The sequence below is a fragment of the Myotis davidii genome, unplaced genomic scaffold, assembly GCF_000327345.1.
Source record: "Myotis davidii unplaced genomic scaffold, ASM32734v1 scaffold551, whole genome shotgun sequence".
In the NCBI taxonomy this organism is placed as follows: Eukaryota; Metazoa; Chordata; class Mammalia; order Chiroptera; family Vespertilionidae; genus Myotis; species Myotis davidii.
This window is the reverse complement of record NW_006283788.1, coordinates 1,054,647-1,065,984: the sequence shown is the minus strand read 5'-3', so window position 1 is coordinate 1,065,984 and position 11,338 is coordinate 1,054,647. Positions and strand designations below refer to the sequence as shown.

Below are 11,338 nucleotides of genomic sequence, written 5' to 3'. Positions count from 1 at the left end.
AGTCAGGGCATATGCCCAGGTTTCGGCTTCCATCCCCAGTCAGGGTACCTGCAGGAGGCAGCAGATGGATCTCTCTCTCTCTCTCTCTCTCTCTTCCTCCCTCCCTCCCTTCGTTCCCCTCCTCCTCCTCTCTCTCTCAAATCAATTTTTAAAAATTACTTTTAAAAAACAGTAAGCAAGAAACATGTATACAGCTTTTCTCGTGCTCCTGCACCGCGTTAACCACTCCCGTGCATTATCTCATCAAACGCTGAAATGCCAGGACCGCTTCTTTCCATTTCACAGATGAGGAAACTGAAGCCGATCCAGGGCTCAACCCGGCATCTGGTCTGATTTCGGAGGATGCACTGTGAGCTCTACACCATTCTGCAGCCTCCCGAGGTCCTGCCGGTCAAGGTCACCGCAGTGCACCACTGCGAGGAGCGCCTTTCCCTCCGCGGCCCGAGCGAGCGAGCCCGGTGAGGTCTCGTCTCCCCAGCACACGCCCCGCCCGGTCCTAGGCTCACGGCTCAATCCGTGGGGTGTGGCCGGCTGACGCACCGCCAACCGGGGTCCCGAGGTCATCGTTTCCTCCCTCCTCCCCTCTGAATCGAAGGAATGAGGCCTTCGCCGCCATCGGGGTATTTGTTTGTTTGCTCCTTGTTCTGTTTTTAAATCTGTGATGCGCCATCAGGACAATCATTTCCGCTTGTGCGGCGGGTGAGGCTCTTGGACAGGTCCCCTCCCAGCCAATGGAGAGCCGCGGATCCGGCAGGGGGCTGTGCTGTTCGGGCAGCCCTGCCCCCACCGGCCCACCCCGCACACAAAAGCAGCGTAATTAACCATCTTACGGAAGCCGAGCCTCTGACGGCTGCGAGCTGGAACGCAGAATATACCCGGGAGTCACGGGCTGCGACGATGACCGGGCACGCCGCTGCCTCCGAGCGCGGGGGAGCCGACAGCTAGCTGCACACCGCTCGCGCCCCGGGACAAAAGCGCCCTCCGCGCCCGCCACGTCGCTCGGGGTGACCTTGCTTGGATGCAGAGTCCGCCCCTGCGCGCATCTTCCTCGGATGCTCTGAGAGCCCGCGGACGGGCTGAGAAGACCGGGGATGCCGGGCTGCAGCCGCGCAGGGCTCGCCTTTGTCTGCGCGTAACCGGGAGAGGCCTCGGAGGGAACCAGCACTCGCCGCGGAGGTGAGTCCACCTTGCTTTCCCCCCACCCTGCTGGGCGGGGGGCCCCAGGCATCTGCTGCTGCAGCCCCCCTTCTGGCTGATAGAGCTGGTGGGGAGCGAGAGCCACGGTCCCGACTCTTTGGGTGGGAACCCATCCGCTTCTCCGTCCGCCGGCGCTCACACCTACTGTTCCCTTCCATGCCTATCGCTCACCTGGAGGCAGAGAACCGCACAATTTTCAGGACGCGTTTGGAGATTAGGCGGCTAAAACCCGCAGCCCCTCTCCGAACGCTTCCTACCAGACCAGAATGCCCACGTCCCCGCTCTGTGCCTTTCCTATTTATAGGCCTGGGAGCGATCCGGCAGAAGGCTTGGAGAGTCTGTACATCAAGGCTTGCCTATGGGGTGGGAGGCAGGGAGGTGGCTGAAGGCAGATTCCTCCTCTCTCTGGTCTTGACTGTGATGCGCTAATAATTCAGCACAGCCGCCCAAAGGAACACTCCCCAGCTCGCCCAGCCTTTGCCTCATTGCCATTCTTCAATGTGAAGTCAGGATGGGAGAGTGGGAGTGGACAGGGCCTACGGGGGCCTACCCACACCCACATGTAGAGGACCTTGGGGCAACATGTGTAGCTCCCAGGTCTGGGCTGTAGGTATGTATGATGGTGGGGGGTGGGGGTGGGATGGTCCCTCCTGGGGGCTGAGGTCACACCCAACTCAGGGTAAGGAAAACTGACGCAAAAGACCACTCCCTTCCGACAGGAAATGAAGTCCCATTGCACTGACCTCTCACTTGCAGTTGGGTTCTGGGTGGTCGTGGTTGCCCATTCGGTCAGGAAGATTTTTATTTATTTTTTTGGTGAGCTGCGTCTCATTGTCCCTTGTCCATGAATGAATGACGACATTCACAGAAGTGGGGAAAGGGTTGGAACTGCAGCCATCCTCTCCTTCCCTGCCTGGCCCTCACCGGTCTCAGGCTCCACCTGGGTCCTCCCGCTCTGAGCCAGGATCCCAAATGCAGACCCTCACCCTTTCCGGGAACCGTGGTCCAGTGCGGGCAGGGCTTGGGATGTCACACCTGAGCTGTTGGCCATGCACCGGCTCCACAGAGGGGCGGCTGGGCAACAGGGAAGGTGAGGGGCTGGCTGGAGGTGAGGGACCTGAGGCACTCGCAAGTGAGGATAACAACACTGGGGCTGTTTGGAGGGTGGGAGAATGGGATGAAGGACACAGCAGGTCCTCTATAATGACAGCCAAAGCCATGCCTGAAATCCTTTCACAAATCTGCGGATGAAAACAGGGTTTCTCAATCTCAGATCTATAGGCAGTGGGAGCCAGATGATAATATCCTGGGCGCTGCAGGGTGTTGAGAATCATCCCTGGCCTCCACCCGTTCAGTCCCAGGAGCAACCCCCCTCCAGTTGTGACAACCAAACATTGCCACGTGTTCCCTGCTGCTGCTGGGGGGCGGGGGCAGGGGGGGGTCAGAATTGCCCCCAGTGGAGAACTGCAGGTTTAAAAGCACAGAACCTATGGTGTTATTTGAGTCCTATGATCCTGGATTGTTATGCCCAGCAGGTATCATAGAGATTATTTCTAGCACAACTCTTTCATTTACAAACAGGGAAACTGAAACCCGGAGAGGTGAATGGCCTGAGAGTCTGCCATACCCCAGGTTATACCCAAATTCAATCTCACTCAGCAGCTGGCTCTGCTCCCAGACAGCCCAGCACTTAAGCCATCATCTAGAGTGCTGTGTCCCCCCATCCCCCACCCCTGTCCTCAGCCAGCTCCTAGAACAAGAAAAACAAAACTGGCATTTTGTGGTTGGTAATCGTTATGATCCTGACTCCTAACCCCAGTCATTTTCCATACTGCCTTCGTTTAGCCCTCAGGTCAGCAAGTTGTCAAGATTTTCTTCTTTGGGGGGGGGGGGGGAGCGGATAAAGGGGCAGTGTAGGTGGCCTGGAGCGGATAGAGATGAGTTGGAGAGATGGGTTGGGGTTGACCAGGTCCTGTTTGAAACTGTCAATCCCAGCAAGGAAGCTTAAGTATATCAGTCATCAACACTTCAGTATAAATGAGTTTAATTGCTTTATGGCTTCCCAGTTGAAGACTAAGATAATTAAAGGGTGATGAGCCCTGGGCCAGGTGGATTTCAGAGCGTGAGATGGAGGGGAGCCTGTAGCTGAAGCCCCAGTCTCTCACCTGGATTCAAACCTCAGACCCACATGGGTGTTCTTAGACCTCTTTGCTTCTGTTTTATCACCTATGAAACGGGAAGCCTCATGAGGCTGGGCAATGATTCAGTAAAACAATGGGTGCCACAGCTCTTTACAGATGGATCTGAAATGCTGAACATGGGTGAGGGGTTGTTATGATGATGATTGTCCAGTAAAACCTCCATCCGTGGCTCTCCTTCAGAACTCATCCCTGCTTCAAGCCACACTTGATCCCATGGGGACAACAGAAGCCACACTCCGGATGGAAAACGTGGATGTGAAGGACGAATGGCAGGATGAAGGTCTTCCCAGGTACAGCTCCCCAGGTCTCTGTGTTAGCCGTGGAGGGCGTTGGCCAGGTCCACAATGAATATTTGCTACATTGTTTAAGATTGATTTCCACCCCACCCCCAACCCCTAAAAAGCTCCCATTTCCACACTATTTTGAGAATTCTAAACATTCTTGCAAACCCATTTCATGGGCTATTATAATAGCCTTACCTGGATTCCCATGAATTGGGTGGTAGTGTATTTTTACCTGTAGCAGTCAGAAGGACTGTGTCATACCCCTGCTTAAACCCCTGGGGCAAATGCCCATCCCACAGGGAATCCGGGGTTCGGCCTCCGCCTGCTTCTTTGAGCTTACTACCATCACTATCTGTCCCCTTCATGCCCCTCTAGCCCCAGTAGCTTCCTTCCAGTTCCTTACCCGTATCTGGCTGCCTCTGACTTTCAGACTTAGCACTGGCTGTTCCTTCTGCCTGGAACACTCTTCCCCAAACACCCATGCCTCCCTCATCTCCTTCAGGTCTCTGCCCACAGGCCACCTGCTCAGAGAGGACCTCCTGGCCCCTTTATTACCCTCTCCCAAGTTTCTGAAGAACGGCACCCAAAGATACCCACATCCTAACACTGAAACCTGAGAATATTCCCTTAATGGCAAAAGGCACTTTGCAAGTGTGATTAGGTTAAGGATCTTAAAATGAGGATATGATCCTGGGTTATCCAGGTGGTCCTTATAAGAGGGAGGAAGAAGGAGACTTGACTATGGAAGTAGGAGCTATGACAGTATGGCGAACCTATGACACGCGTGTCAGAGGTGACACGCGAACTCATTTTTTTGGTTGATTTTTCTTTGTTAAATGGCATTTAAATATATAAAATAAATATCAAAAATATAAGTCTTTGTTTTACTATGGTTGCAAAGCTAAAAAAAATTTCCATATGTGACACGGCACCAGAGTTAAGTTAGGGTTTTTCAAAATGCTGACACGCCGAGCTCAAAAGGCTCACCATCACTGAGCTATGATGACGGAAGTAACAGATGGGAGTCATGGGAGGAAGGGGTCATGAACCAAGGGATGCAAGCACCTCTGGAAACTGGAAAAAGCAGGAAATAGACTCTCCCTTGGAGCCTCCAGAAAAAAACTAGCCCTGCTCACACCTTGCCTTTAGCCCAGTGACACTGATTCATACTTACTCCTGGCCTCTAGCATCATAAGAGAATACACTTGTGTTGGTTTAAGCCACAAAGTTTGTGGTAATTTGTTATAGCTGCTGTAGGAGACCCATACTATCTACTACACTAATTATTTTATATATTTCTCTTTTTTTAAAGTCCATCCCCCCCCCCCAAGGGAACTCTGTGAGAGCAGGGGCCTTTGATCTGACCACTGCTGTATGCTAGCATGAGGACAGAGCCTGGCATACAGTTGGTGCTCAATAGATAGGATGAATGAATGACAGTCACCGGAAGGAATAAAAACAAGTAGGAAGAAAGCCCTGAGCAGCATCCACTGCTCAAAATGCTAGAACCACCAGGCCTCTCTCTCTCCCTCTCTCTCTCTCTCTCTCTCTCTCTCTCGTTTTCTCCTCCAGCGAGGCATTGCTTGCATAACACAAACCATCTTCAGCACAGGCTCCCCTATTTCATTATTTGGATACAACCACTCATCCCCCTCCCCCTTTAATGCAAGGACTTTACCCCCAGGAGATGATGACCAAGAGTTGGTTACATAACCATCTGGGAAGGAACAATGAGACCAAACTTGGTCACCCTGGAAGAGACTTTAAAGAGGTTCTACAGCTCCAGAAATCTGTTGCCAAGGGCTCTGAGGGCAGAAACTAGGCTGGTGAACCACAGGCATGAAAGGGACGCAGGTTTGAGTCCAACATAGAACATGTGGACTCAAATGGCCCGAGATTCGCTGTTTACAACTGGTCCCGTTCAAAAGCTAGACGGGCTTGTGGGAGCGGTCCTGGGCTCCCTCTCGACTGTGTCCAAGTGGAAGCTGCCATGTGGAGGGCGTCAGCCCCAGCTGAATTTGAATTTAGCCCCTCCCGAAGCTAGTCAGTTTCCGTCTATATTTTGCACAGGTGTGTGTGGTGTGTGGTTCTTTATAGCGGGAGGGGCCAGTCCTCAGAAGAGCTGAGATCTCTTCTCTGCTCGGTACCGTCGTCTGGAGCAGTTTGTCTCCAGGAATAGAAGTATTTGGGGTAAGAGATGGCCACTGCATTGGGGCCAGCCTCCTGCCCCTTCACCTTTAGAATGTTCTTTCCTCTCCGCACTCCCTCCTAGAAGGCTTTCTCTTCAACTCTCTAAGGTAGGGAGTGCTGATGCCTGGGGAAGGGGTCTCCAGACACCCGGACTTGGCAGTTTGGGCAAATTAAGGATCGTATTCTAGCAAGGAAGTCCTGATGTAGCTAAAAAGACTCTAGCCCAGCCAGTGTTGCTCAGTGGTTGAGCGTCAACCTATGAACCAGGAGATCACGGATTTGTATTCCCGGTCAGGGCTCGATCCCCAGGGGGAGGCATGCAAGAGGCAGCCGATCCATGATTCTCTCTCATCAATGATGTGCCTCTCTCTCCAGCCCCGGGCGCAGTGGCTCAGTGGTTGAGCATAGACCTATGAACCAGGAGGTCATGATTCGATTCCCTGTCAGGGCACATGCCTGGGTTGTAGGCTCAATCCCCAGTGGGGGTCATGCAGAAAGCAGCCAATTGGTGGTTCTCTCTCATCACTGATGTTTCTCTCTCTCCCTTTCCTTTCCTCTCTGAAATCAATAAAAAAATATATTTTAAAAAATAAAATAGAAAGGCTCCCAAATGGACAGGAAGTGGCTTTGAGAGCAGTCACGTGCTCTAGTAGTGGGAGAGGGATCTGTTTCCTCCCCCGTAACAATAGGATCAGATGGGGTGATTGCAGTAGGTTCCTTCCAGCACCAAATGTCCAGGTTCCGATGGGTCTTCGGTCAGTCTTAGCATCTCTGGCCTCTGCTGAGACCAAAGCACTCCGGGGCCTGGACTTTGAGAACCTTCTGCTTCAAACCCCAACACGCTTGCTCAGCCACCTTGGGCAACTCTTCGAGCATCTTTGCGCCTCAGTTTTCCTATCTGTAAAATAGGGGCAATCATCCCTGGCTCAGGAAGTTGTGAGAACTCAATGAGGTGTGTGGGGCCGGGTGGTTAAGATGGGCTGTCTGAATGATGAAGGCTGCCCAGAGTCATTGTCACCCTCAGTATTGTTCCTCTTAGGTTTTTAAAAAATATATATTTGATTGATTTCAGAGAGGAAGGGAGAGGGGGAGAGAGCGATAGAAACATCCATGATGAGAGAGAATCCATGATTGGCTGCCTCCTGCACACCCCCCGCTGGGGATCAAGCCTGAAACCTGGGCATGTGCCCTGACCAGAAATGGAGGTTCATAGGTCGATGTTCAACCACTGAGCCACACTGGCTAGGCAATTGTTTCTTACTCTTTGCTTGTTGCTATTACTTGATCTTGGGGACCATTATTATTCTTTCTTGCCTCCTCATCTTGGGGACCAGTGTAAACAAAAATAGATATCTAATATAAATGAGTCAGAGTACTTGTTCACATCGCAGGTTAGTGCTCTTCACATAGATGGGTGGTGGTGTTTGAGGTGATGGTTTTGTCACATTGCTTCTTGATTTTCTAGTTTGTCTTGCACACATCACCTGCAATTTCATTGGTAAATACTATGAAAAATATTGAAAGGTATGAAACAAGGACATTGACTTTTTATTTTTTAAAAAATATATATTTGATTGATTTCAGAGAGGAAGGGAGAGGGGGAGAGAGCGATAGAAACATCCATGATGAGAGAGAATCCATGATTGGCTGCCTCCTGCACACCCCCCGCTGGGGATCAAGCCTGAAACCTGGGCATGTGCCCTGACCAGAAATCGAACCATGACCTCCTTGTTCATGGGTCAGTGCTCAGCCACTGAATCATGCCAGCCCGGCTTTTCCTAGTTGTTTGTGTCTTGTTCACTCTAGTACCTTTTCCTGCCGCCCTCCCAATATTTTAAAAGGTAGCCCCTCTCGAAAGTGTTGTGGAGACAAAAATGGGGCTGATGGCGGTTGCAAATGTGAATTTCAAGTAAGTTTCCCGCAGCTGTAGAGGGCCCCTCTCTCTTTTCAGCAGTTCAGGGTTTGCGAGAGAGCGGCCTCGCTGTGCAGCCCTGCGTGGTGAGGGGGCCTTGCCAAGGCTCTGTCTTCCTCATTCTGGAAGAAATGAGTGCAGCTCCTTGATGCTGCGTCCAGCTGCATTTCAACATAAGCACTTCTGTCTGGTGCCAGACAACCCCCCATTCTATTCCTTCCAGCTCAGCGAGCCCTTCCCCGGGGCATCTTCACGCTTCTCGTGCCCACAGCCCCCTCCTGCTGCCATTATCTTGCAGTCTCTTCCTTCACTTCCTGCCCTTCTGCAATTCTTATGGAGTCTGAGGTGAGGGCAGCCTGGGGATTATCTACCTCACTGCCTAGTTTTCTCCTCTAATTCAGTCTAATGATCTGCACCGACCGTACGCCCGGCCCTGGGTGAAGCGCTGAGGACACGTGGAGAACAGGATGGCCGCCTCAGCCCAGCCGGCGAGGCTCTGTGGTTGAGTGTCGAACCAGGAGGTCACAGTTTGATTCCCCATCAGGGCACATGCCCGGGTTGCAGGCTCGATTCCCAGTATGAGGCATGCAGAAGGCAGCCGATCAGTGATTCTCTCTCATCATTGATGTCTCTATCTCTCTCTCTCTTCCTTCCTCTCTGAAATCAATAAAATATATTTTTTTTAAAAAGGCAGCCACCCTCAAAGGGTGCTCACAGTCCGGGGCAGAGACAGGCTGCCCCTTTAACCTTACAACCCACTGAGAAACTGCAGGTGGGTTCTCGGCCCTGGGAGAGGGCCTGGGTGGGGTCTGAGCAGGTAGCGGCTGAGCATTCCAAGCCGAGAGAGCGACACATGTAAAGGCCTTGAGGCCGCAGGAGCAGGATCGGGACTGAAGGGAGGCTGAGTGGAGAAACAGAACCAGGGCAGAGAAGGGCTGGACCAGGGTCCCATAGCTAAGGAGGGGCGGGCGCAGGATCAGATTCTGACCCCAGTGGCCATGGGCTCTGTGTGTTTATAAATGTTTATTCTGTTAACGTCCTAATCCTAACACATTAAGCGCCATGTCAGTCACCGGTGACTGACACTATACTTTCCGTCCGGACCGGTCAGTCACTGGTGCCGCCAGCGTGTTGGTGAAATCGGGTATCGCGGGCTAAGCGGAAAGGAAGACAAAACAGGCTCCGCGCTTCATGTGTTAACAGAACATCTAGAAGCAGGAAGCAGCCCTCGAGGCAGAGGGAACAGGATGTGCCCTGGACACTGGGGCAAGGAAGACCTAGGCCTGGTAAGGAGTGCAGTGTGAGAGCCCAGTACGAGGTTGGAGGGTTCACAGACGCCACCTCCTGAGGGATGCGCCGGTGAGGGTTTTCGAAACATATATTTTTATTGATTTCAGAGAAGAAGGAGCTGGGAGAGAGAGAGAGAAACATCAATGATGAGAGAGAATCAGTGATCGGCTGCCTCCTGCCTCCACCGGGGGGGATCAATCCTGCAACCCGGCCGTGTGCCCTGACCGGGAATCAAACCGTGACCTCTGGGCGAAGGGTTTTTATTTCACCCTGAAAGGGTGCATGCGTTTCCTGGAGCTGCCATAGCCAAGTACCGCCAACCGGATGGCTTAAGACACAGAAATGGATTCTTTCCCGCTTCTGGAGGCTAGACATCCGAAGTCAAGGTGCTGGCAGGACCATGCTCCCTCTGAGGCCCTCGGGCTCCCAGGGAGGGTCCTTCTGCCTCTTCCAGCTTCGGGTGCCGGCTGGCACTCCTTGGCACCCTCGGCTTGTGGACACGTCACTTTAACCTCTGCCTCCACCTTCACAGGGCCTTCTCCTCTGAGTGCCTGTATCCACGTTTTCTTCTCCTTATAAGTACACCACGCATTGGATTCAGGGCCCCCATAATCCAGTATGACCTCAACTTCATTCCATCTGCAAAGACGCTATTTGCAAACAGGTCCCAGTCCCAGGCCCTGGGGTTAGTAATTGAGTTACCCTCCTCGGAGGACACCATTAGCCCCCGCAGAAGGAGGAAGCCACACCGTGTGCCCTGCATATGCAGGGGAGCCCAACGTTTTCCCTGGGTCGCCCATGGCCGAGAGCAAGCTCTACCGAGAGCCATCCGCGTCTGCCTCAGGTCCGTGGCAAGGCTTTAGCTCCGCGTAGTTTGAGGTTTTCCTGGGACTTGGGGGAGTCACAAGGTCTCGCCTGCCCGGAAAGCCGCAGCCCTGTGGCCCGGCAGGGTGGGTATTTGCTCTGCCCTGGTCCGAAGCCGTGGCCTGTCCTCCAAGGAGTCCGGAGTCCTGCTGAGTCAGCTTCTCCAGTTCTCCAGCATGAGCTGGAACGTTTATTGAATATCCATTGCATTCTCTGGGCTGTGCCAGGTGCCTCAGCCTCATGACCTCCTTCCACCCCCAGGACAGCACCCGCCCCCGGGGCCTGCCTTTCTCCCCACCCACATCCTCCTTCCACTCTCCCTTCCCACTGCCTCTCTGCTCCTGACACCCTGGTCCGCTTTCGGATCCGTTCCTACAACTCGCCAAGTCTATCCGGCCTCAGGGAGCTCGCACCTGCTCTGCCTCCCATCAGGGTTGCCCTTTCCGCAGTCTTCCCATGATGCCAGCCTCTTGCCTTCAGTCTCCACTCAAATGTCACCTGCTCGCCCTCCCCGGTTTGGCTCAGTGGACAGAGCGCCAGCCTGCGGACTGAACGGTCCCGGGTTCGATTCTGATCAAGGGCACGTGCCTCGGTTGCAGGCTCCTCCCCGGCCCAGCCCTGATGGGGGCTTGTGCAGGAGGCAACCAATCGATGTGTTTCTCTCACATCGATGTTTCTCTCTGTCTTTCCCTCTCTCTTCCACTCCCTCTAAAAATCAGTGGAAAAATATCCTTGGGTGAGGTTTAGCAGCAACAAAAAAAAGTCACCTTCGCAAGGAAGCCTTCCCTGGCCACCCCTGATTGCACCCTGCCCCCCTCCTCCTTCATCTTGCTTATTGCCCTTGTTGCAACTATCTACTTTGTTCATCTGTTTATTTTCTTGATTATCATCTTCCTTCCCTTTTGTATCAATCAGCGTCCTTAAGAAAAACACACAGAACCAGTTGGTTTTCATTACATATAGAATATATATTTGTATGGTTGTACTTATTATTAATTAATATAATTAATTAATTAATATATACTATATTGTGTTTATTTATATTATGTATGTACAATTATACATATAAGTATATATATTTATTCATAGTATAGATATGTGTGTTTTTTTGGGTTTTTTTAATTCATGGTATAGATATGTTTTAACATTATTTTGTGTATATGATTGTGGATATTATATATATACTAGGGGCCCGGTGCACGAAATTCGTGCACTGGGTGTGGGGGTGGGGGGAGTGTCCCTCAGCCCAGCCTGCCCTCTCTCACATACTGGGAGCCCTCAGGCATTGACCCCCATCACCCTCCAATCACTGGTTCTGCCCCCAGCCCAGGCCTGATGCCTCTGGCCCAGGATTCAGGCCTGGGCAGGGGACCCCCAGCCCCCTCCGATTGCTGGCTCTG

General features: G+C 52.5%; 1 protein-coding gene across 2 annotated transcripts in view; it reads left to right on the top strand.

The window, feature by feature from the left end:
• Window positions 1–270: 270 nt before the first annotated feature.
• The window catches only part of ATCAY (ataxia, cerebellar, Cayman type), a 32,311-nt gene continuing 21,243 nt past the window's right edge, over window positions 271–11,338 (top strand). Inside the window, exons 1-2 of one of the 2 annotated variants that reach the window (XM_006754064.2) lie at window positions 271–1,176; window positions 3,579–3,688. In XM_006754064.2, coding sequence (XP_006754127.2) covers window positions 3,612–3,688 — 77 coding nt within the window. In that variant the 5' untranslated portion in view covers window positions 271–1,176; window positions 3,579–3,611. The remainder of the gene's footprint in view (window positions 1,177–3,578; window positions 3,689–11,338) is intronic. The other variant, XM_006754065.2, reaches the window with a different exon arrangement.